A 27,895-nucleotide genomic window follows, 5' to 3' on the forward strand; every position below is an offset into this window, starting at 1 on the left:
TCCTTCGCTGTCTAAAAAACTAAATATCATATCAAAAAGGTTTACAAATCTTATTAGACAGTTTCCTTTAGAAAGCCATCTGACTTGTATGTAAAAGAAGCCTCACATACTGTTCTTCATTATCAACAGAAAATTTTCTGAAAAAGTAATCATATTTGCTATATGACTTCATTTTATTGATGGTTTTAATAACTATACTGAGAAATTGATAACGAACTGGACTAATATTTTTTGCAACCAGATGATGTCAGTGCACAATGCAGTGTACCGCAAGAACTTCGGGACATATTTCCTTTAAGTGGTCTATAAAACCTTTGTGTCTTCCAACCATGGAGGTAGCACCATCAATTCCACAGGATACCAAATTTTCCAATGGTACTTGTTTTTCATTAAACCATGTTTTTACAGCAGCAAAAATGGATGCTCCAGTACAGTCAGTTTCTATAAATTTTACAAACAACATCTCTTCTTGCAATTTACAATCATCATCGAAATAACAAATGTATGCCATTAGAAGGGCCTTATTGTCAGTAACTGGATTCATCAATCTGAATAGAAAATTTTCTCGTTTTTAGTTTGTCACTTAGCTGCTCTTCAACGTTAACTGACATCTCATCAATAAGTCTTCGAATTGAATCCTTGCTCAATGGCAATTCTTTTAAAATACTGGAAAGATTTTGATGCATTACTGTTAAAATTAGTCTCTAATGCAAGTTGCACAACAGTCTCAGCAACTGAATGAGTACTACCAGTTTTTGCAATGATTTCTATAATTTTATTAGACACAATGATTCCATCGTCATTTGTTTGTGTGTTCTTCTTAAATAAGGAAGTAACAGTGTTATGTTGCTCAAAATTCTGTTTTAAATATTTAAAATATTCGATATGTTTACCAACTTTATCAGGATGTTTCTTATTAAGTGGTCTAAATGGCTTGATGGTTTCATAGCCTCATTTGAAAAAGAACTATTATGCATAAGACACACTGGCTGTCTTGAGTCGAATGGACTTTCAATAAAACCACAAGCTAGATATTCATCCAGATACTGTCGACACTTTTTTTTCAGCACTTGACATGATTGATGATGGGTTGAATAACTACAAAGAATTAAATAATAAAATATAAACTATTTTTATTTAACTCTCATAGCCCATGTCACTTACAAAAGCACTGTAAATCAAAAACAAACTTTCACTTCCACAAGAAAACAATAAATCAATACTAATTGTCGCTTAGAACGTAGAAACAATAGACCGAAACATTTCCTCATCCCATCCATGCCTCATATATTGATCAATGAAACAAGAATGAATATATAAACCACACCACCGCCGAGGTTGCAGCTGTCGGAAAGGTGCACATGCCAAGGATTGTAGAGACATTACCTCTGAAAGCACTTAGGTATTTAATGTCTATGAAAAGCTAAGGTGGTTGAATTGAATTATGCCCACTATCTTCCTTTTATCAAAATTTCTCACTCACTCCTAATATAATATACGGTAAGCCCACGCTAATCCGGATTAGTGAAACAAAAGATAGCCCTAAAAGACAAAAAACTTAGAACAGAAATAAATGGAAAATTTAATGATATAGGTAGTGCTGATGAAAAAAAAAATATATATATCACTGTAGAGCCTTTATCTAAAAAGACAATACATTTATCCATCTATTGATGGATAAATGCATAAAATGCCACCTGATAAATGCATTGCATGCCAACACCACTTGATCGTTGCTGGGTATACCACTTAAATACAGCTTCTTCTACAGCAGCAGTTCCCAACCTTTTTTTGACTCGCAAACCCCTTTCAACATAATATTTTTATTGTGAACCCCTAAGCCTATATCCTCTGAAATCGCATAAAAGTACTGAATTTTCATTACAAAATATTTCCAGCATTACATTTTTATAAGCGATATTGCATAATAAAAATTATTAAGTATTATTTATACTTTGTAAAGCAGTTATTAATTAGTCCAAACTAGATTTTGAACAGGCTAAGAGTAGAAAATTGCTTCTTGTCCAAATGATAGCCGAGCATTCTGGTCTTTCCAAAGCTATTGGCTGCAATTTTTCTCTGTTCCTGCCTCTGTCAAAACCAGATTCTATTGCCACATCAGCCAAAGATAAAGCTGACCTGCTAGCAACCTATTTTTCTTCCAACTCATGTATTGATGATCTTGGTAAATCACTTCAAACCGTTTTCAGTACACTCCATTCAATGAATCCTGTGTTTTCCGTCAGAAGGAATTTTGATGAATCTGATGTTACGAAAGCTCCAGGTCCTGATGATATTTCTCCACTTGTTTTCAAAACCTGTGCCCATGAACTTACTCCTGCTTTGTGTTGTCTTGCTTCACTTTCTTATTTCAAGGGTGTTTTTGCTTCTGCTTGGAAATTCTCATATCCAGCCAGTTCCTAAAAAGGGGTGACATATCCCTTCCATCCAATTATCATCCCATTGTGATTACTTCTACTCTTTCCAAAGTAATGGAGAAATAAATTAACTGTCAACTGTTAAACTATCTGGAAATCTTTCATTTGGTCAACGATCGCCAGCATGGATTCTGTCCGTGTCGTTCCACTGGTGATATTCTGGCTTATGTACATCTATGCAAGAATTTCAGCAAGTACTTCTAGAAGAGACAGAAAACAGAGTGAAGACATAAGAGAGAAAATGGAAGTGAAAAAGAATATTGACACTATCAAAGAAAAGGCGTTTCACATGGTATGGACATGTAAAATGGATGCAAGAAACTAGATATCTAAAGCTATCCTGGAAGGAGAAGAGGAAGACCTAGGAGGACATGGATGGATGGAGAATGGGAGTACATGATAGTCCGAGGTTTAACTGATCAAGACACCTTGAACCGCACTTTATGGCGGGAAAACATTCCTACCAAAAAACAACTTGTAGGTGGAGGAAACCCACTGTAAATGGAAATACTCCTCTTCAAGAAGAAGATCTATGGACAAATTCAATGGAAAAGTTTTTGGTGAAACTCAAGCCATTGCTCTTGACATTTCAAAGGCTTTTGATCATGTTTGGCATAAAGGTCTTCTAAATAAGCTTCCATCCTATGGTATGTGAGCTTTGTAATTGGGTATCTAGTTTTCTCTCTGACTGCTCACTGTGGGTGAATGTAGATGGATCTCTGTCTTCTTACTTCTCCACTAATGCTGGTGTCCCCCAAGGTTCAGTTCTTTCTCCCACTCTTTTCCTCTTGTATATTAATGGCCTTCTTCCATTGACTGGAAATCCTATCCATAGTTTTGCTGATAATAGACATATACTTTCCACCTTCCAGTTTGAGAAACCCTGCCCTGCTGAATAGCTTCAACTTCTCGAGTATCCACTGCCAAATCCTTAAATGCTGATCTCTAGGAATTCTCCAGTGGGCAAAGGAAACTTAATTTCAATCCTTCTAAAGCTCAGTCCTGTCTTATATCTCGCAAAAAGGATTTTCTGCTCCTATGCTTACCTTCGATGACACTCCGATTTCTAGGCAAGATCTTGGGGATTACCCTGACTTCTAATCTCTCTTGGCACAAGCACATTACAAATATTGCTTCCTCTGCATCTAAAAAACTTGGTTTTCTCTTTTGCTCTCGGTGAAAAGAGAAAACTAAGCTCTTTTCTTCCAAACAGCTGTTCACTCTGTACAAATCGCAAATCCGCCCTACCATGGAATATTGTTCCCACATCTGGGGCAAAACCCCAAAACCTCTCGCAGGCTTCTAGATTCCATTCGGAGGAGGGTGGTTGGGTTAATTAATGACTCATCTCTAACAGAGTCTCTCCACTCTGTCTCTTAGACATTCTGTTTCTGCCGCATGTCTTTTCTATCGATGGATACTTCCATGGGAACTGTTCTTCTGAATTGGCTTCTATAATTCCCACTCTCTCTTTTAAAGCAGTCTGAACATGTGATGTAACCAGTGAACATCCTTTTACTGTCCAACTTCAAATTCACAGAACCAACTTTTCTTCTTCCTCATTTATTCATTCAACTTCTGTTTTCTGGAACAACCTTCCTTCATACATATTTCCTGAAAATACAATCTACAGAAGTTCAAGTCTAATGTCAACAAATATCTTCTTTCATCTTTTCAACCCATGCACGGTACTAAGTACTATAGGTTCTAAAAATAAAAAAAAAGTACCTATACGTAACAATGATCCTTGAGAATGAAAAAAAAAAAAAAAAAAATAGTATGGAAAACATATTTATTTAAAAAAGGTTGGTTAGGCATGGGTAATGACCTTCCATCATTTCTACTACCCAGGTAGTGTGAATGCATCGTTTATTCATATCTCATATTGTGAATGAACCTTCAGAACAAGTGGCCAAGGTATTGCACTGCTTTGAATAAGTAACTTCACCAGAACCATTACTTATTCTCGGTGGATACCACCACCCAGATGGCACCGTTTCAAAGCTTGTTGGCTTACTCATCGGTGGGTGGGCAGTACCCTGTTGTTGCAATAGTGACAACCCAATTATGAAGTATAACTCCACTATGTGAGAGATGCTTGATGGTGTGCATGGTTTAATCTTAAACTATTTCTTGACTAAACATCCAAGAGTATGAAAAAGGTTGTTTATGCATGGGTAATGCACTTCCATCATTTCTACTACCCAGGTAGTATGCATGCATCTGATTATATCTCGTATTACCCATGCATAAACAACCTTTTTCATACTCTTAGACATTTAGTCAAGAAATAATTTTAGATATTTATTTAACACGATATACTGTAAGATAGTAAAGTAATTATAAGGAATTGTGGGAGATGTGGTTTATTTCTTTGGCAATTCTTTACTTTTTATTTATTTTACTTTACTTTATTGTTTATTATTAGTTATATTTTGTAGTTTACAATAATATACCTATGTAAATCTAAGCAGATGCCATTACGAAATTTTTAGTGTGAATCCCCTGGAACACTTTCACGAACCTCTGGGGGTTCGCGAACCACCGGTTGGGAACCGCTGTTCTAGAGCAACACTTCCTTTGGCTTTTTTAATGTCTGTCTATTTGATAACTGCTTTTATCGAAATTTAAAGGAAATGCCTTTATAAATTCTTTTTGTTTTTTAATATCTGACACAGCCTGTTGGCCAATACCAAATTCTTCAGCATTTTTTTTTTTTTCCCAGGAACCCCATTTTCAAGTTGTTCTATCATTTTGAGCTTGTTAATGATAGTTAAAGTGTTTTCTTTTTATTGCACTTTTTAATTCTTTAGAACCCATAATTGTATAAAATATGTTAACTTATGCACATATGTATAGAGAAGAATGGAAATGAAGTGATATAAGCAATAACATCTGTCCGACTCGGAGTCAACAACTTGCAAGACAATGTATTGTATGTTTGTTCCGTCTCTCTCTTTCTCTCTGCGCACTCAATCAGTGCGCAGTCAGTTACTCATCTACCTTCCTAAATCCTGTGGACTTGGTGCATCATGGCCTTGGTTGCCTTTGCACCATAAAAACCAAAATCAATTCCTAAATCCCATGTGTCTTTCAAAGTACACAACTATGAACAGAATTTTTCACATTTCGATCCAGATTAAATGTAACTGGATTAGCAAGGGTTTACTGTACCTATATGTTAAAAATGAGTTGTCTCAGGGGAAAAGAAAATCAAATGAGAGAAATTAAATATTAAGGAAAAGATGTCGTCGGGTAGGGTTGAATTTTTGAGGGCCACGAACCATTGTAATACCCGTGATTTTTTCGCTCCTGTTGAGAATCCCTGGTCTAAACCTAAAAAATAAGTACGACACACCCAGATGCCTTTAAATTGAAAAGTCCTGTATGAAAAGAAATTAAATACCATCTTTGTGTCTGCAAAAACATAAATGTTCAAATAAAACTTTATTACTTTGAATGAAACTTTTACTTTCTAAATGTAACTTGTTTATCACTATCATTATTAGTTTAGTCACAATAAATTTTTGTAATTGGGAAGATCATTTAAAATTACGACCTATTACACATTCCTCTGCATGTTTATATAATTGAAGAAAAATTCTTTCTTTTTTTTTTTTTTTTTTTTAATAAAGAGCATTTTTTTATTAAGATGCTTAATGAAAAATGTTTTATTGAACAATTTTTTGAAATTTTTAATTTCATTGAAAACATGTTGAACTGTTTCAAAATATCCAGTTTTAGAAATGAGGTGCCTGTAACTCATAATGCAAATCCACACTCTCACTGCATTAAATTAAATTAGTTATTTAATACACTGATATTAAAAACTGAAGAAATACTTAACTATTAAAAAAATTCAAAAGTACCAGATGCATTTTTGCTTGCCTTACAACTGTTACTGTTGTTTGGTTTTTAGGAGCATTAGCAACTAAGGCCATATTGCTCCAGGATATGTGGTGGTCATTCCCTGACCTTTCTGCATCCTCCGTATTTGGTGGTGACGGGCTCAATCCCCGGTCTAATCAAGAAGCGTGTGCTACGCACTGCTGCTCCTTCCCACCTGGCTACGGAGGCGTCTAAGCCTTACGGCTAGTTTCGTCAGTGGCCAAAGCATTTATTTCTTAATACAGAAAACAAAGACATTGCAGAAAATCAATTTACAGCTAATAAAGAAGGTCCTTAACACATGAGACCCCAAAGCAACCAGAGCTGATTGTCTGTCTTCCTTTTTGCTGCCCAATCTAGCAGACCTGCAAGGGAGTTATCCCTTGTGGGAAATGCTTCTGTTTCACTCTTGATAGATGAGATGAGGATCAGCTTCAGAAGTGTAAGTCACTAAGAACTGAATCTGTGAGTGATGGGTGAAGACTGCTTGGGTTCTTGTCTGGGAGGATCATGGGTGCACTAGAGAGGAGCATTATGACCAGAAGCAATCTGGCAATTCTAGCAAGCCAGATAGAAAAACAATGCTATCTCTGTCCAACATAATCAACATCAGCAGAAAACATCCAAATACAAGTGCTTGATAGGAGTTTGCAATTTATCTTGATTGTCCCCCTCCTCACCCCTGAATCTTTTTGCACACCTCAACATTAGCTTGCATGAAATAAAGCTATCAAGGACTCCTTAACCTGATATGTCTTCTTAAAAATTTTGACTACCAGACACCCTACAGCAGGCCAACAACTTCACAAAAGGAACTTAGGGAGAATTCTTTTATTTTCATAAGTTAAGCAGATGAGGGTTGGTTGGTTATTTGGTTTTTAGGAGCATTAGCAACTAAGGCCATATTGCTCCGGGGATATGCGGTGGTCATTCCTTGACCTTTCCACATCCTCCGTATTTGGTGGTGACGGGCTCGAACCCCGGTCTAATCAAGAAGTGTGTGCTACGCACTACTGCTCCTTCCCACCTGGCTAGGGAGACGCCAGCAGCAGCAGATGAGGGAAAGGCTATAATTATCTTTGACAGGTCCAATTACAACAACAATATCCTGTCATTTCTCCAGGGTTGTGACATATTGCAACATCTTCAAGGATCTGATCCCACACCCACTCCAGAGTTGTTACTGTTTTTGGGAGAAGACAGCAAACCCTCCTCTAGAGCCTGCCAAATCTTAATCTAATTCATCTTGACCCACCCACCAATGTTCAAATGAACTTCAAACCTCCTCATCATTCCAGCAGCACATTAAGACCCATAAGAAAGGTTATTTAGCAAGGCACACTGTCGGCAGCAGATAACACCAAAGAAGAACCCTGTCTCTTCCTTGGTGGTACCTGCATCTCTCATATCAGAAGTACAAAATCCAGGTAGAAGGCCATGTGAAAAGTTTCACTGTAGATGTCGTATTTACCAGTATTGCTCTCAAGGATGAAAAAGCATACCTAGCAAAGTGCCTCTGAGATAATATTCCCATCAGGATTACAACGACCTTGTGCTCGACATCGTGGATCACATTAACATGTCCATGGGCCAGGCTAATCCTTGTTTTCCAAGAGGAGGGTCAGAGAATAGGCAACACTCTTCTCCTCATCTTACAGAGATGTTCATAGCATATCTGGAAGTAAAGTCACTGTAGAATTCCAACACCCCCTCCATCCAAAAAAAATCTGATTGTAGTAAGTTGGTGGCATCCTGGTGATTTAATAATATGGGGACCAATTGCATGGGCATTCTCATGTGTTGAATTCCCAACACGCCATCATTGGAGAATATCTTCTATTAGAACCACAGTAACTGAAAACAGAGCAACTTGAGCAAACTGATGGACTTCCAGTCATAACATGCCCAAAGCATTACAACCAGAAGAATCATCCAGGTCCCCCATTCTTTGCATCCCCCACCAAAAACCTGCTCAAGGATAACTTGGAAGTAAAATTCAATTACATAAGAATCCCTTCAGAAATCCATTATCCTTCAGGCCTGCCCAATAAAATCATAAAGTGAGACTATTTCCATATCATCCGTACTCAAGAATCCTTCCAATCAACAGGAAAGTGCATTTGTATCCCATTTTGTTCTTAACCTTAGCAAGTAAATTACTTGTTTGGGTGGAAAAGAAAGCATAAAAACTTTCTTCTGTTGTGGGAAGAAATCGAACCAGCTTCTCTATTCTTCCTCTCCCCAATAAGTGCAATGCTCGGAGGAAATAGCTACTGGAGAAATGGGAAACTATTCTCTGGAGTGATGAATCTTGATACGCTGTGTCTCATAAGGAACATCATTTAGTGCTTGACGAAATGGTTTTAAATGAGCTACTGCACCATCTCACTGCCAGTAATAGTAGCAGATGTACCATTTTGAGCTTGCTTTTGTGGTAAAATGTTGGATCAATAGTTTCTGATGAAGTTATTTTGCAGAAAGAGCAATATTAGGTCCTTGAGGTCGTCACAGACATTCTCTCAGATATGCCAGACAAGCTGTACTTGCTACCTGGGAGTCTAAAACGCTGATGGAACTGATATTCGGGTGACATTAAAGTCAAGTAGACCAAATTTCGGCGAAGTCCGGACGGTCTGTGACAGCCAAATCCTCTGCTTGCAAATTCACGATGGTGGGACTGCTGGTAATCCTGGGTATAACCTCCATGCACAAGCACACTGGGTGACCACCCAGGTATGAACCAACGTAAGCAGGGGTCGAGGTGTGACGCCCACACCACATAGAGAAATGCCGCCCCTCTGTGTTACCAGGCAATACTAGGTGGCAGATGACTCTCATCAACCAGTGCAATACCACCACTTCACTTATTGGAGGCTTGAAGTAGTGGAACCCATATCTAATCTCCAGAGCTAAGTTCCAGTCAACCCTTCCCCATCTCTTCCAACATGCAGTATAATTGATGACTTTTGAGGTTATGATGAACATCATGGCGAGATACAATCTTCCTTATATTTCGAGGGTACAGCTCTAAAACGGTGTTCACAGGCCGACCGCTAGTTAGTACAGCGGACCAAACCTATTGGTAACTCATTAGGAGGCTTCAGGATCAGCTAGTGTATAATCCTGCTACCTCTACTCTGCCAGATAGTGACTGGAGGGAGTCCGAGTAGTGGGTATGTGGGGATATTTGTCGAGGCCACGTTATGTCAAGGATCTGGGTATATTCTTACCGTGTGTACGCAATATCCAAAATTTTCATTACTTCATACAGCATGTCCCCCCACTTTTCCTTACCATTGAATACACCATGAATTGTCAAACTAATAGAGTAAGCTTATCTGCGAAAAGATCTAAACCTCCCAAACACTTCCTACTTCATTTCACAAATATACATGGTCTCAATTCTAATCTCAACGATGTCCATTTCCACTTGCAGTCAGCCAAACTCCATGTACTTTTTCTGAAAGAAACTCAGTTATCGGTTGATTCAACTATTGCTCATCTCACTTGCCCAAATTATTCGCTGTATGATTCCTTTCACCTCAAAGGTGGTACTTGTGCATATGTCTGTTCCGATATTCCCTGTCAGAGACTTGATAATTTGGAATCTCCTCTTTTCAACCTTCTCTGGTTTAAAATCTCTCTACCTCATTTTGTCAAATTCATCTGCTGTCTCTACAATTCTCCCAATTCCATTTATCACTTGGAGTTCTTTGACTTCCTCTCTTTGCAACTTGACTCTCTCCAGTCCAACTTTCCTAACAGTGAGGTAATTTTCCTTGGTGATTTTAATGTTCACAACTCCAGCTGGCTTCCGTTTTCTAGTCACACTGACCCAGCTGGTCGAGATGCTGAAGCTTTTGCAATTTCTAATGACCTTGCAGAGATTGTTCATTTGCATACAAGAATATCAGACAATCCCAACCATACAGCCAACACGCTTGACCTTTTTCTCACAAACAACCCTTCTAAGTTCATGGTCGAAGTGAGTGGTCCTTTAGGCACCTCAGATCACAACTTGGTGATTGTCTCTTCTCCAATGGAGCCTTTATCTCATGGCTATTCCCAACCTCGTATTGTTTGGAATTACAAGAATGCAAAATGGAATGACCTGTGAGATTTATTTTCTTCTTTTCCTTGGTCGGATTACTGTTTCAAACTTCTGATGTCACTGTTTGCTCAGATCGTGTCAGTGAAATTATTCTTGCAGAAATGGAATCCTTTATCCCAAACTCCACTTTAAAATCTCGTCCTTTATCTAAACCTTGGTTTTCCAATAAAGGTGCTGAGGCTGTTCAAGAGAAGAACGTTGCATATCGTAATTGGCTTGTTTCCAATTCTTCAGTTTAATTTTCTGCCTACACCAAAGCTCGCAACAATGGTAAAGCGGTCATTAATCAGTCCAAACTAGATTTTGAACAGGCTAAGAGTAGAAAACTTGCTTCTTGCCCTAATTGTAGCCAAGCATTCTGGTCTCTTGCCAAAGCTATTGGCTGCAACTTTTGCCCATCTCTGCTCCCACCTCTGTCAAAACCAGATGGTTCTGTTGTCACTTCAGCCAAGGATAAAGCAAACCTGCTAGCATCCCATTTTTCTTTTAACTCATATATTAATGATCTTGGTAAAACACCTTCCACCATTCCCAACACGCTCCATTCACAATGCCTCCTGTGTTCTTCCCTCAGAAGGATTTTGATGAATCTTGATGCTAAGAAAGCTCCAGGTCCTAATGGTATTTCTCAACTTGTTCTTAAAACCTGTGCTCCTGAACTTACTCCTGTTCTTTGCCGCCTTTTTTCACTTTCTTATTCCAAAGGTGTTTTTTCCTTCTACTTGGAAATTTGCTCATATCCAGCCAGTTTCTAAAAAAGGGTGACAAATCCCTCCCATACAATTATCGTCACATTGCAATTACTTCTACTCTTTCTAAAGTAATGGAGAAATCAATTAAGCACCAACTGTTAAACTACATAGAAACCTTCCGTCTGATCAACGATCACCAGTATGGATTCCATCAGTGTCGATCCACTGGTGATATTCTGGCTTATGTTACCCATTTATGGACAAATTCATTGGAAAAGTTTAGTGATACACAAGCAGTTGCTCTTGACATCTCAATGACTTTCAATCATGTTTGGCATAAAGGTCTTCTAAACAAGTTTCCATCTTACGGTTTGCCAACTGTTTTTTGTAATTGGTTATCCAGTTTTCTCTCTGATCACTCACTGAGGGTGATGGTAGATGGCTCTCTGTCTTCTAACTTCTCCACTAATGCTGGTGTCCCACAAGGTTCAGTTCTTTCCCCCACACTTTTCCTCTTGTATATTAATGATCTTCTTCCATTGACTGAAAATCCTATCCACAGTTTTGCTGATGATAGCACATTGCATTCCACTTTCCATTTTGAAAAACCTTGCCCATATTCAACTTCTTGAATATCTGCTACCAATTCCTTAAATGCCGATCTCCAGGTAATTCTTCAGTGGGGCAAAGACAACTTAGTTGATTTCAATCCTTCTAAGACTCAGTCTTGTTTTATATCTCGCAAAAAAGATTCTTCTGCTCCTATGCTAATCTTTGGTGACACTCCGATTTCTAGGCAAATGATATATCTCTTTTGGGGATTACCCTGACTTCTAATCTCTTTTGGCACAAGCACATTACAAATATTGCTTCCTCTGCATCTAAATAACTTGGTTTTCTCTTTCGCTCTCAGTGTTACTTTTCTTCCAAACAGCTGTTCACTCTGTACAAATCGCAAATCTGCCCTACCATAGAATGTTGTTCCCACATGTGGAGCAGTGCCCTCAAAACCTCTCTCAGGCTTCTAGATTCCATTCAGAAGAGGGTAGTTAGGTTAATTAATGACTCTTCTCTAACAGAGTCTGTCCACTCTGTCTCATAGACGTACTGTGTCTGCTGCATGCCTTTTCTACAGATACTTCCATGGACACTGTTCTTCTGAATTGGCTTCTATAATTCCCACTCTCTCTCTTTCAAAACAGTCCGAACACGTGCTGCCACTAGTCAACATCCATTTACTGTCCAACTTCAAACTCACAGAACCAACTTTTTATCTTCCTCGTTTATTCATTCAACTGCCGTTTTCTGGAACAGCCTTCCTTCACACGTATTTCCTGAAAATTACAGTCTACAGAAGTTCAAGTCTAATGTCAACAAATATCTTCTTTCGTCTTCTCAACCTCCAACCCAAGCACGGTACTAAGTACTATAGGTTCTAATACCTCTCGTGTTTAGGGTTTTCATAAAAAAAATAAATAAAAAAAAAAAGTATTGTAACAATCTTGATATTGTCATTCTTTCACACTGAAAAAAATGTTATGGTGCTGGATTTTATAGGACAATGCCTCCTATCAAAGTCCAGTGAAGGTTTAGTCTGGGAAGAATAATGAAGATGGACTAGCTTGCTCAGAGCCTCAATCAAAGTCTAACAGAATCATCTAGGGTGAATTGAAAAAACATGTGACGGCTCATCCATGGACAATGAGTGAAAGTGTTCCACTAATACTTGTTGCTGTATTAGACGTAAAACGAAGGCCTACTTAGTTCTCTATTTACATGCTGATCTGTAAATTATTTTCTCACTTCTCTTATTGTCCTATTAAGTGGATAAAACATTTGTGTACATAATATTACTCTGGCAATATAACATACACAAGTACTCATTTCATTCCAATTAGGTGCTACTCATTTCATTCTGATCAATGGTATGCTATTCCACTGACAACTTCATTTAATTTCAATGATATGTAACTATACCAATAAAGATCAAGGGCTATAAAACTTCAAGCTATGAAAAAATTCAGACTATAATGCAGTTAGTATTAGTAGTGGAAAATGCAAAAAAGCAAGCTTATAGAGAAACAGAAAAAAAAAAAAAAAAAAAAAAAACTACCCACCTCACTCATCCATCCCTTTCAAGAATTTATTCTAAATACCAACAACAACACAACAAATAGAAGTTTGTTCCAACAATCAACCACCCACTGACTGAAGGCAAACTTCCAAACATCTATCCTGCAACCATCGTTCAATTTGAATTTAAGCATCCTCATATGTGTAGTCTCAGCAAAAGGAAGAATGGAATAATAAGATTAAGCATTCTCAATTCATTGCCTTAAACACCTCAATCAGATCTCCTTGCAGGTGCCTAATCTCCAGATGGTACAATTTGCAGAACTGAAACCTTTTTAGGTAAGAGCACCCTTTTGTTCCCGTCACCATTCTAGTTGCGCTTCTCTGCACCTGTTCCAGAAAATCTACATCCTTCCTAAAATGAAGTCTCCAGATCGATATACAATACTAAAGATGTGGCATAGCCATTATAAATACTGAAATTATTCACAACAAGGACTTCACAATGAGATATTGTATATTGATGCCTTATTTACAAATTCAGCTTTGTAAATAAGGAATCAGCTTTGTAAATACTTCATTTTAAATTCAACTATGTTAAAATGATGTATATTCACAACTCCATTATATCTGAATTTTTCATAGCTTAAGGCTTTATAGCCCTTAATCTCTATTAGTCTATCATACACCTTTTAGAATCTCTCATATTGTATAAATAAGTCACAGTTAAGTTGTCAGCTGTTATACCCTGGGACCTACTCACCGAGGAGAGTCTAAGTAGCCTTAAAACACTGCTGTCTGGGTTTCAACTGCTCCTGCACTTCTCTAATGGAGGAGCATTACTTATTGAAAGTATAAGAGCCAGACAATTCATTATGAAGGATTTTACAATATAAGATGTATAATAATGCTTTATTCACAAACTTCAGCTTGTTTCAACTTCAGTTATATTAAAATGATGCAGGTGCACAACTACATTATAATATAACTATACTTTACACAGTATTTAAAAATTGCTTCTGCAATAACTTACCTTTTCTAAGTTCATACTTTTCATTGCAGCATCCATTGATTTCACCACTCCGGCCATTGACTGTGTTACTTTTTTTGTTGTTACAGCAGTCTGGACTCTACTGGAGACTGCATCCACCCTAGAACTCATACGAAGGTAATTTAGTGACTGATTTTTCTGCCTAATAGCATTTTCAGCATGAATTCTGGCACCTTCCATATTATTTTTCTGAATAGCCTATTAAACAAAACTAACAGTCATACACTGAAAGTAGAAACACAAAATCAACATGCAACAATTAAGTTACAGAATAAACTATTATTCAATTACAGAACAAAGCTCTTACTGCTTTAGAATATTTCTATTCTTGTTCAGCAAAGTTCTCTATTTTTCAAATACAGTTCACCCAATTCATATAACTTGAGTGTGACTCTAGCATCTGTCATTGTTGACATAAAGTTTTGAAAGCTGTGAAAACTTTGCTTGTGTGATGTGAATATAAAAATTCCAGCTATAATAGGCTTTTTATTGGCAACATTTATCTTAGATAAACACCAGTTATGTGAAATGTTAATCAAACAAATGTTATCCATGCTGTGTCTTGAAATCGGTACTTGAGATTAACACAGAAATTATAAAAATAACAAATGTATAAATATTATCTCACATAGTCTGAAAAGGCAACATGTTATATACAGATATAAAATTACTTGACAGTGTAAATTATTGTATGAATTTAATAGAGAAATCTGGAATATTACACTATGTTAAACTTTTAAGTAAACCAAACATTGTGGCTGTTCTCTTAGAGCCTTCATCAGTAGCTAAATAGTACTGACATGTTAAACAAATGTTCTTGTTTATACTACAGCACAATCATCAGGTCAGAGAAGTTTACAATGAATTGTAATACAATCATTAATTGTATTTACTAGTCACATGAGCTTGAACCATGATCTACTCAAAGAGCATGTGCTGCTGCACTCTTGCTCCTGACCACTTAGCTAAGTCAGGCCTAATTATAAAGTTATCCATTTATCACATAATCCATTGGGCAATACCAAAAAAACTATGGCAATAGAGTATAGACAGGTTGTCACTGGATATGGGATGAAATATATTTATAAGGCAACAGAAGGTAGTTTTGTTGTGCCAGCAGTGTCACTTCAGGAACAGTAAAGCTTTTATCAGTGTAATGCTTAGCACATGTTTTTCCTGAGGCATGTTTATTATGTATCATTATCTGTAGGGTACACTCAGTAAGGCCTACACAAACAACCCACATACTCTGAATGAATTGAAGAAAAAAAATCACTGAGATCTGCATTTGTACCATTGATGGGAGTGTGTTTGTAGAGTGGAATCAAACATATTAAAAAGAACAAATAATGAATGTGAATGAGGTGAAAACTTGCAATACCATCTATAATAGTTTATTTAAATTCTGTATTAATAGAATTAATAAAATTTTGTTGTACTGCAAACTGAGTTGCAGTTGGCAATTAATTACTAGGATAATATAGGATTTATATGTTGCAAGGTACTAAAAAAAACAGTCCTTGTTAAGGGCTAATAATATGTGAATAATATATTCAACCTATATATACAAACAAATAACATTTCATTTTAAAATAACATCTCAATGAACTTACTCTTTTTAGCTTTAGCTTTTCAGCTTTTTCTTCCTTTTCACATTTCTTTGAATTTCTTTCCAATTCTTTGGCTGCAAATTTTAGGTTAAAAAGATGTTCTATAATTGAAGATCAAGGACAAATAACATGTAATTCTGTTACAATAAAAGTTTTAGCAATCAGAATTCCAGAATTTGGAGGCAACCATATACTAAGACCATGTATATTATTGTCAAAAATCTATAATTTCAAGCACTTTTTTTTAACTTCTAAGAAAGAGCTGACTACCTAAAAGTTTCCAGGAATATTCATCTCTTGTGAAAACATGAATATAGCAAGATTTTACTACAATATTTTATGTATGCAAAGGAATTCAAAAAGAAATAAAAGGGTTTCAAAAAAAAAAAATCACAGAAATTAAAACTGTAAAATTGGCATTTATTACTGTTGGAACATAAAGAGATGGATTAGAGGAGCTACAAAAGTTTCCTAAGGATTTTATATACCTCAATACGGGCCCTGCAAGTTGCATGTCAATTAGCCTATTTGGAGTATTATGGAAATGAATTTGATACCTTGTTCTAAAATAGTCCATTTCTACCCCAGATCTTTTTCAGTATGCCTGTGGTAAATGATCCCAATATAGGAGGAAAAAAGTGTGTGAAAGAACAGAATCATTCTGCTATTACACAGTGAGCTGACAAAAAGGAATACTGCGTACAGGTCTGGAGGCCTCATTTTAGGAAGGATGTAGAATTGCTAGAATGAATACAGAGAAGGGCAACAAGATTGGTGAGAGGAACAAAGAGGTTCTCTTACCAGGAGAGGCTAAAATTCTGTAAGTTGTAGCATCTGGAGACTAGGCACCTGCGAGGTGAGGTGTACAAGGTCTTGAATGGTTTGAGCAGGCTCAATGCTGACGGGATACTTCCACTTGCTCAGATTAAGAACCTGAGGGGGCATAGATTCAAATTGAGGAAAGACAGTTGTAGAATAGATGTGCAGAAGTTTGCCTTTAGACAGCGGGTAGTTGATTGCTGGAACAGGCTTCCATCTGTTTTCGTAGAAGCTGATAGCTTAAATAAATTTAAGGGTGAACTAGAAAAACATTTGGAGTGACCAGATGGTTGTGAAATGGGAAGGCTTTTTTTTTTTTTTTTTGGTTGACGCTCTATAAGCTTGCTTTCTTGCATCATATGCCTCAACTAATGCTAATATACTGCATGCCTTTTGATTGGAACTAGGTTGAAGTTTGTATAATTTCTATTATACAAAGGATTAAAATAGTTATCAGAGATAACCATTTTAATCCTTCACAGTGACCTCTGTCTCTATTAATGTTACATTTCATGAATTTCAACATCAAAACTACTTCTAGTGTCATGTAGTACCATGTGGTGCCTTCTAGTACAATATATACAGGAAGGACACACAGGACAGGAGGGAGTTATGCACTTAAAAACATTAAATTTAAGGCAATGCATCCAATAGACATGGGGACCAATGCAATGATGAGTCAGTTTGGTATGATATAAGCACTGGGAAAACAAAATTGAGAGTAGGCTGTGATGAGTGTAACTTTCTAAGACTGACTAGAATTTGTGGGTTGGTTACTCATACACTATCAAGACTTTTGTACATTTATTGGATGACTGTTTTCTACAGCATGTTAAAGAGGCAGCAATATTTAATCTGTTTTTCAGAAGTGATTCTACATGCATTAAGAATCTGCAGGTAAAAGACTCACTGGGTGGCAGCAACCAGAGTATACTAATGTGGAATTAAGGAAAGACAACTACTGTCAAGGGTAAAGGGAAAGGCTTTTGCTTTTGTAAAGGTGACTACAGTGGTCTCAGACAGTTTTTAAATTCTATGCAGTGGGACTAACAGCAAACTCTAAATGGGAGCATTCAGAGAAATAACCATAGAAGCTACTAAGCTATTCATACCAATGAAGAAAAGTGCATGGGATACATATAAAGTATCAACTGATTCAGAAGTCTATGATAGATATAAATTAGTCTGTAATCAAGTCACAAAGGAGGTTAAGCAAGCTAAGGAAGATTATGAAAAGTTTCTGGAAAAGAATGCAAAGAAAAGCAGCAAAGACTCCTATGCTTATATTAACAGTAGAAAGAAGGAATTGAATCATATCCAGCCACTTGATGTCAACGGGTTAACTGTTGATGATCCTGCTCAGGTTGTTGACAAATTGAATGGGTATTTTGCATCTACATTCACGCATGAGAAATTCTTTAGGGGAAGGGATGCCAGAAGTTTATCAAACTCTAATGGGGAGCTAAATGACTTTGTGATAACTGAAAGTGGAATTGCTGAAGATGAACATAAAAAGGCACAGGGAGTGGATGAGATCTATCCAATCATATTAAGGGATGCAGCAAAGGAGGTAAACAAACCTTCAACCATAATTACGAGAGCATCATTGGATTCAGAAGAGGTCCCTATGGACTAGAGAAGTGCACTATATCCTAATTCATAAAGGGGGATCATCAAAAGGTTAACATCTGTTCCAGGGGAAAATAATGGAGTCACTAGTTTAAGAAGTAATGCTGGACCATCTGGGCAGAAATGCAATTATACTACAATCACAGCTTAGATTTTGTTAAGGAGTAGTCTTGTCTAACCAATCTGATAGGTTACTAAAATTTCAGTGACCAAGGAACTAGATGCAAAAAATAATTTCGACATCATATACTTGGATTTCAGGAAGGCTTTTGATAATATTCAGTGGTGTGCTGGTAAATTTTAACAACAGGCTCACTAAAAATAAAACAAGACTAAGAATATTGTGTGTATACATTTATTTTAAGTTTTATTGATTTACAATTTGGAATACAAAAATTTCAAACAATAATAAAATATTCATTTTTTTTTTAATTGCAATATCCATATAACCAATTGATTCTCATAAAACGTTTTCGTTGACTTTTGCTGAGCTCTTGTATCCATAGCCAATCTGTGGTTGCGATTAAACCATGATTTGACAAAAGGAGTTGCATTCCAAATTGCTTAATTTTGCATAGGCCACTTATTCTTAGGGTAACCTTATCAGATTCACACCAATTCTAGAAACACAAAATCTTTGACAGATATCAAGTATGGGGAATGCACCTTAAGAAGCGGCCCAGGAAAAAGTAAGCAGATGTTTATTGGACATAATATTCCTGTAAAATTGGTAGCAAAGCTAATCCCTACCTTAGGGAAGGGACAGGGGAAAGGAAGCACAAAGGGTACAGAAATAAATGTGCCCGGGCTGAATTTTTTCTGTGCCACCATATAAAAGCTTATTGTCCAAATGCCACTAGCCATCGTGGATTGAAGTGCATGCCACTCTACAGTTTATAGCCATTGTTCGTTTAACAATCGGCTCTCAAAATTCTTGAAAATTTAACAATTGACTCGTGCAAGTTGACTCAAGCACACCACCGATAATGTTGCACAGAAAAGACTGCTGTATAACTGGAGCAATGTGGCATTAAGGGTAAGTTACTGGTATGGATAAAGGGATAGTTAAGTGGAAGACAATGAGTGGTTATTAATGGGCACTGCTCTTCATGGATTAATGTTATCAGTGGAGTCCCCCAGGGTTCAGTGCTGAGCCCATTGTTGTTTTCAATATTTATTAATGATACTGATGAAGGTATATATCAGGCTCAATGTCAAAGTTTGCTGATGATACAAAGGTTGGCAGGGTAGTTAATGGCAGTAATCAGGGTGAGCTACTGCAACAAGATCTAGAAAATTTGGGTCAATGGACTGAGAAATGGCAGTTGAAGTTTAACATTGACAAATGTAAAGTACTGCATATGGGTAGCAGTAACCACAGAGTAGCATTAGTCAAGGCATACGATGCAAGCTTATGCAGCATTAGCCAAAAAAAAAAAAAAAAACCGCTCCCATTTCACCCCTCCATTCGTTTCAAATACCTGTCCAGCTCAGCCTTAAATTTATTTAGGCTATCAACTTCCACAACAAAAGATGGAAGTCTGTTCCACCAATCAACTACCTGCTGGCGAAATGCAAACTCCCACACATCTATCCTACAACTGTCTTTCCTCAATTTGAATTTATGCCCTCTCAGGTGATTATTCTAAGCAAGAGGAAAAATCCCATCAGCATTGAGTGCTCAAACCATTCAAAGCTTTATACACCTCAATCAGATCACCTCGGGGGTGCCTAGTCTCCAGACACTAATCTGCAAAACTTAAGCCTTTCTTCGTAAGAGCAACCCTTCGTTCCATTTAATAATCTTGCTGTCCTTCTCTGTACTCCTTCCAACAGCTCGACATCCCTCTTAAAATGAGGCCTCCAAACCTGTATACAGTACTCAAGTGTGGCCTGACCATTGCCTTATACAAGGGGATAATCACCTCCTTATCCGCTAGAAAAATTCCTGTATATCATTGACAAGACACAATGAGCTACTGTTAATCTGTTAGGCCGTGTATCCCCACAAGCTAGTAGTTTTCCAACCCACCTAACACTGCCTCGATAACATCAGCAAATATTCTTGCACCCTTTCTATTTAAGTGTATCCCATCCCTGTAGAAGCAGTTTCTCCTGTTAACAAGCACAGACCAGGCTGAGAAAATTTCTACCCCTTGAGTCTTGCACAATCTCTCCAGGGCCGAATTGATCGACAAGGCTCTCATCATATACTCCTTCCTATCATGTCTGGCAGAATTGCAGACACTTTCAAATTCAACCTAATTCACAGCTTTTTTCAAAAGTGACCTGTACTTATTATGTAATTCTGTCGTTCTCCTACTCTTAATATCATTAGTGCCAATGTGTACAACAATATCACCTTTTGTGCCCTTAAAAGATGGGTGGCACTACACTCAGGGTAGTAGAAAATGAAAAATTCCTGGGATAATTGGGCAGTCAGATATGAAATTCTCTGACAGTGCAGACATGCTGCCAGAACAGCTCATGGGGTTTTGTCCATGTTATACAGAAATTTTGCTAGCAGGAATAAGGTGATTATCTCTTTGTACAAGGCCATGGTTAGGTTTCATCTTGAGTATTGTATACAGGTCTGGAGGCCTCACTTTAGGAAGGATGCAAATGTGCTGGAATGGGTGCAGAGAAGGGTAACGAGATTGGTGAAGGGAACAAAAGGGTATTCTTACCTAGAAAGGCTGCAGTTCTGCAAATTGTAGTTTCTGGAGACTAGGCACCTGTGGAGTGATCTGATTGGGGGCTTAAGGCCTTGAATGGATTGAGTAAGCTAAATGTGAATGGCATTCTTCCTCTTGCTGACACACGCGCACGCACGCACGCACGCACGCACACGCACACACACACACACACACACACACACACGAGGGAGAATAAATTTAAGTTGAGGAAGGATGCCTTAACCAAGCAAGTGGTTAATGAGAGAAGTGTGTAGCACATTGTTGTATTTTTTTTTTGCTGATGCTAAAATGTGCTTACTTTCTTGCATCATTTGCTGCTACTACTACTAACAAAATTTTGAGACCCTATTATAATGGTAATAACAGGGATACTGAAATTACATCTTAATTCTGTTGGGCATCACACATTGTGGATCTGGATTAAAGTAATTTCTTTACTTTAATCCAGATAAATATCACAGAATGACTTTAAGCCAACTCCTTGACACTGAATCTTCCCAATGAAATGAAAGTATCCACTAGTAGTTTCTAATTATCTCTTCCGAAGTTCTCAAGATTAATACAAGGTGTGGCTATTAAATAACAATGCTGTGTGCACGCAGCCACTACATGCCAAGTAGCATCTATGAAATGACAGCACAGCAATTGACTATGAACCTTTCCCTAGTTGTTAGCCAAGACATGCTCATTTTCTTTGTAATGAGACAGGTTTTCATTACATTGTGTTTTTGCAGTTTTCTAGAAAAATGACAGACAAAAGAATCAAACAACTCAAACTCAAATTTTTAACAAAACTAAAGAAAACATCAACTGAAAGTTATGAGATATTACATCTAGTTTATGGGGAAGATACTATGTCAAGAGCTGACATGTTTGAATGGCATAAAAGATTTTTAGAAGGAAGAGAGAATGTGGAATACCAGATGGCCTGATCATTCATCAGACGATGAATGACCAGGCCATCTGGTATCCATGAAACCAGTGAAAATGTGGACCAGCTAAGATGCTGATTAGAAGTGATTGTTGATTAAGCATTAGAATGGTTGGATCAGAACTCAATATAAAAAAAAGAAACAGTTAGACAAATTTTAACTGAAAAATTCGGATACAAGAAAAGTGTGTGCCAAGATGGTGCCAAAAATTTTGAATGTAGATCAAAGAATTAGAAGACTCCAAGTTTGTGAAGATGTTTTGCAAAAAAATTGAATAAGATCCAGTCTTTCTAAGTACTGTAATTATTTGCGACGAAAGTTGGCTGTTCCAGTAAGACTCAGAAACTAAAAGATAGTTAATTCCCAAAACAAAAAAAAAAAAAAAAAAAAAAAAAAAGCCAAGAATATCAAAATCAAAAATGAAAACCATGCTTCTTGTTTACTTACATCCACAATTCAGGAAGAGACCTGAATTGTGGAAGGATTCTCCATTAAGACACAATGCCCCAGCATACAATGTACTCTCTGTTTGCTGGTTTTTAGCCAAAAAACAAATCCCCATGTGTGAACAAGCACCCCACTCACGAGACCTAGCACCTTGCGACTATTTCTCTTCTCTAAACTGAAAAGTGTACTTAAAGGAACCCATTTTCAGTCCACTGAAGGTATTCAGAAAAAAACAACCAAAGTATTAAAAGGGCTTACAGAAGCTGACTTCCAGAAATGTTTCCATACTTGAAAGAAACGCATGGCACAGTGTGCAAGCTAAAAGCAATTATTTTGAACTTGTAAGTACAAAATATTTCATTATATTTATTTTGTTGCAACAGTCTCATTATTTAATATTCACACATTGCATTTTGTACATTACATGCCAAATGAGGTATAATGCTAAAACTGCTTTTACGAAGCAAGCTAATATCTTGATAATCATTGTCGTAACCATTGCCCATTAGAGAAAATGTAGTTCCATTCAAGGACAAATACTCTGTACAACCTATAGAAATTCACTTCATTTCAGCCTGTATTGTTTATATATTTTTTTTAAATTCAGATGATAGCGGTCCAGTTTCATTTCTCATGTATCTTTTCGAATGAAACTTCTGTAGTAGAGATACAGAATCTTTGTAGTACTGGTTAATCAATGAAGTTTGGTCTGGCAATTAATGAAAAATGAACAAATCACTCAAAGTAATCTGTACACCCCCACCCTTTCATGTCACTTTGCACCCCCTTACAGTGATATTTGGAACTATATAAAGTTTTCATTCCATAAAAAATCCAAATCCTTGTAGAGTATTCCTCTGCAACTAACGGTTCTCCCGTAAACAATTTTTAATTTTTTTTCCAGCCTTTTATTAATGCCATGTACAGTTGGTCCCCAATTTACATAAGTTTGAGTTACATAACTTTGGACTTATCGTAAATTTTTTTGGTAAAATCAAAGATACTCTCTGCATAATTTTTAAGAGTGAAGTCAAATGAAATAACAACAAGGATAAGTTTTTATTTTTGTTCCCATACAAACTACGTTGGATAATAACCTGTAGTGTAACTAGAATCTAGGTAAATAACTAAGAGTTAACATTTCATCTTCTGCTTTAAAAATTCTGAAGAAATATTCGACAACATGTGTTTGAGACAGGTGAACTAAGTCAAAGCACTTCAGAGAAACCCCACAACTTGGTCTATGTCCCATCAGCTATTTCTTCGAAGAATTACACTCTAACCCTTCGTCTCTACATCCTTTCCTTCTTTTCTTTCTGGATTGTACAGTCAGTTCAGTTTTGTTTGAGAGTGAAGTGGGAGCTTTTACAAATTTGCATTTTGTATGTAATATTTGTTACACATGTCAGGCTATTCTGGTGACGTTGAAATTCATGTTGTTCTACCATTTTCACCTACCATTTTTGACGATCTTAAGAAGCGATGATATTATGATCTTAAGAGCAATGATACTGAAACCACCTTTGTTGCAAGTCATGGTTGATTTGATAGGTTTTGTAAGAGAAGCAGATATCATAACATTGCCATAAGTGGTGAAACAGCAAGTGCAGATGGTGAGGCTGCCAAAAAATTCCAGGACAAATTGGATTAGGTTATAAGAAGTGGTGGGTTATTTGTCGCAACAAATATTTAATGTGAATGAGACTAGCCTTGCTTGGAAAAAAATGCCAAGGACTTATATTTCTATTGAAGAAAAGTCGATGTCTGGGTTTAAAGCTGCCAAAGACAATGTAACTCTCTTAGTGGAGGGGTAACATAGCGGGTTATAAATTTAAGCCATTAGTGATTTGTCACTCAGAAAACCAGCGGGCTTTTAAGGATATTGACAAGAAATTGTTCCTGTACACTTCAAGGCTAACTTAAAGGCCTGGGTGACAATAACCATGTTCGAAAAATGGTTTCTAATTGTGTTTGAAGTTTAAAAATATTGCTTACAAATGTCATTTCCTTTTATGATATTAATGCTCCTTTACAACCCTCCCAGTCATCCTAAATACCTAGATGATCCGCACAACAACGTCAAAGTGGTATCATCATCATCATCAGCCATTTTCAATCCACTGCAGGATGAAGGCCTCTCCAGCAACTTTCCAGTTCCTTCTGTTTTGAGCACTGGCCATCCATTTACTACTCAAAAACTCATGAATTTCAACTATCCATCTCTGCCTTTGTCTTCCAGGTTTTCTTCTAGCTCCTCTTGGGTACCATTCTGTTATTTTCTTAGTCCATCTATCATCATGTCTTCGAGCTATGTGTCCTGCTCAAGACCATTTCAGTTCTTTAGTTTTGATAAGAATGTCCTTTACTTGAGTTTGCTGCCTAATCCATGTGTTTCTCTTCTTATCTAACAGTCTGATTCCCAATATAATTCGTTCCATTCTTCGCTGTGTAGTTCTTAGCTTCTCTTCCATTCTTTTGGTGAGTGCCCAAGTTTCACTTCCATAAGTCATGGTGGGGAGTATACATTGATTCATTATTTTACGTTTCAGACAAACTGGGATATTGCTCTTCAGTATGTGACTATATTTCCTGAATGCTATCCATCCAAAATTTATTCCTCTCTTGACTTCCAGCCATTTATCATTATTACAGCTAATAACTTGTCCCAGATAAGTATATGACTCCACCTTTTCAATTACTGCTCCTTCAATCATTATTTCCCTTTCCGTGGCATACTTGTTCATCATTACTTTTGTTTTAGCCATATTCATCTTTAGTCCAAAATCCTTACTAACTGTGCATAACTGATTAAGATTTTCCTCTAATTCTTTGGGATCATGGCTTATGACCACAATGTCATCTGCAAATCGTAAATGGTTTAGGTACTCTCCGTTCACATTGACTCCTTTCTGCGACCAGTCTAATCTTCTGAAAGCTTCCTCAAGGGCAGCAGTAAACAGCTTCGGAGATATTGTGTCTCCTTGTCAAACTCCTTTCTCGATTTTAAATTTGCTACTGTCTTTGTCTAGTCTAATAAAGGATGTAGCACTCTCATATATTTTCTTCAAAATCATAATATATGGAGTATCTATGCCTTGTCTTTCCAGTGCCCGAAACATTGCCTTATGCTGTATGGAATCAAATGCCTTTTCATAATCCACAAATGCCAGGCATAGTGGTGTTTTATATTCATTTGCTTTCTCCATTAGCTGTGATATTACGTGAAGGTGATCCATAGTTGAGAATCCTGTCCTAAAGCCAGCTTGCTCTTTCGGTTGATTCTCATCAAGTATTCTTTCTAATCTGTTAGTAATGACCCTTGTGAACAACTTGTAGATATGGGATAACAAGCTAATTGGTCTATAATTTCCAATTTCTGATTTATCTCCTTTCTAATGCAGCAAAACTATGATTGCATTATTCCAGTGCATAGGCATCACACCTTTCCTAATGCACTTTGTGAAGAGCCTTGCCAGTTTTTGTGTTATGTCTCTTCCTCCCAATTTTAACAACTCTACAGTAACTTCATCTTCCCCCGGGGCTTTCCGATTCTTCATTTTCTTCAATGCATGTTCTACCTCATCAGGAAGAATATCGGGTATGTCGTATGTGTTGCTACTTTGCAATCCATCTTCCCCACTGCTGGTATCATTCCCTCGCTCCTTGTATAATTCTCTATAGTAGTCTTCTGCTATTTGAATTATGCCTTCTCTGCTGTTTATAAGTAAACCATCGCTATTCTTCAGTTTCAGTATCATTTGTCTTTCTGTATTACTGCTCATGGCTGCTGATTTAAATCCTTTGTTTTCCCTTAATGCTTGTTCTACTTTTCTTGTGTTAAATCTTCTTATGTCCTCTCTGAGTCTCTTTCTAATGGCTTTGCATAACTCAGTATACTCAATTTTCTCCCTGTCAGTGTTTTTCTTGCTCTTCATTTGTCGTCTTTGGTTCATCATGACAAGTGTTTCTTGACTAATTTTTTTTTCTTTGGATTTCTGTTTCCCTATAGGTTTCTTGGGCTTTATCACTTTCAGAAAGTTGTAATATTCCTCGTCGATATCTTGGTACTGAGCAGTCTGCAGAAGCTCAAACTTGTTCTTAAGTTCCAGTACATACTGCTTTTTCTCCTCCTCTGTTATTTCAAAGACCTTTGTATTATTTACTCGAGTCAGTTTTTTCCTTTCCTTTCCTACATCTATATCAAGTGTACATCTTACCATTCTGTGATCACTTCCGACATTTACCTTATTCAGGACGGTAACATCATTCACAATATATCTTCTGTTAGTGAGGATGAAGTTGATTTCATTAGTTGTTAATCCATTTGGACTCTTCCATGTCCACTTTCTGTTCACCCTTTTCTTGAAAAAAAGTGTTCATTACTGACATTCCTTGAGATTCTGCAAATTCCACAAGTCTTTCACCTCTTTTATTTCTTTCACCAATTCCAAAATTTCCTATAGTTCCTCTTTCTGCGCTGTTTTGCCTTTTTCCAACCTTAGCATTGAAGTCCCCCATAATAATAGTGTAGTGGGTTTTCTGCTCATCTAGAAGACTCTCAATTTCAGTGTAAATTTCTTCAACCTCTTCATCATCATGGCTCGACGTTGGTGCATAAATCATTATAATCTTTAGCTTGTACCTCTTAGAAATCTTGAGTATTAGTCTTGACACCCTTGGTGATGTACTTTTGAATTCCAAAATGTTGTTTTTAAAATCTTTATGGACCAGAAACCCAACTCCACCTTCACTCCTTTCACTGTTTCCATTGGTGTACAGCAGATTTCCACTTGATAAACTTATAAGTGATTCATTTCTTCTTTTTGTTTCAGCCAAACCGATGATATTCCAATTCACATTTTCTAATTCCTTTTCCAGCTCTAATATCCTGTCTTCACCGATGAGTGATCGTACGTTATAACAGGCCAAGTTCAATTTCCGTGCATGGCAGCCTGGTCGTACCCAGAGATTCTTAGCACCCTCTGCTTCCACTCTGATCCTCTCGCTGCCGTAAGAGGGAGAGTGAAAGCTGCTGGGGACTGAGGGCCATTTGTATTGTTGTGCTCTCATTGCTGGAGGGTTTGGTCTTTTCCTCTTCACGCTGACCAGGCGTCTTGAAGAGAACCACTCTACACGTTCGTTGCCACCTAAGTGACGTAACAGGGCTTACCATCGAGAAGGTGTGCATGAGTGGATTTTAGGGAGGCAGGCCAACTGGACTTCTCCTAAATCTTCTGTAATAGAGAGATATTGGATCCATCAGTGTTTTAGGCTGAGTGTCTGATAACACACAGGATACCTGTTCCCCTCTAAGCCCCCAAAGTGGTATACTTCCCTCCAAATACAACAGCTTTGATTCAACCAATGGATCAATGAGTTATCTGCACATTCAAAGCTTATTACATATGGACAACATTTTCTGAGGCTGTAAATGCAACAGAGTAAGGGAAGATGGATCTGTGGTAATTCTGAAAGATGTTTAACATCCTTGATAGAACATGCAACATTT

The 27,895-nt window shown here is 37.2% G+C and overlaps 1 protein-coding gene across 1 annotated transcript in view; it reads right to left on the reverse strand.

The window, feature by feature from the left end:
• Chmp1 (charged multivesicular body protein 1) overlaps positions 1 to 27,895 on the reverse strand; it is a 59,105-nt gene that overhangs the window by 12,007 nt on the left and 19,203 nt on the right. The window contains exons 3-4 of the mRNA XM_090379232.1: positions 15,867 to 15,964; positions 14,236 to 14,451 (exon numbers count right to left, since the gene is read on the reverse strand). Of these exons, the coding sequence (XP_090235358.1) occupies positions 14,236 to 14,451; positions 15,867 to 15,964 (314 nt within the window). The remainder of the gene's footprint in view (positions 1 to 14,235; positions 14,452 to 15,866; positions 15,965 to 27,895) is intronic.

The sequence above is a fragment of the Mastigoproctus giganteus genome, chromosome 8 (assembly GCF_048544385.1).
Source record: "Mastigoproctus giganteus isolate SK-2022 chromosome 8, ASM4854438v1, whole genome shotgun sequence".
Taxonomy (NCBI): Eukaryota; Metazoa; Arthropoda; class Arachnida; order Uropygi; family Thelyphonidae; genus Mastigoproctus; species Mastigoproctus giganteus.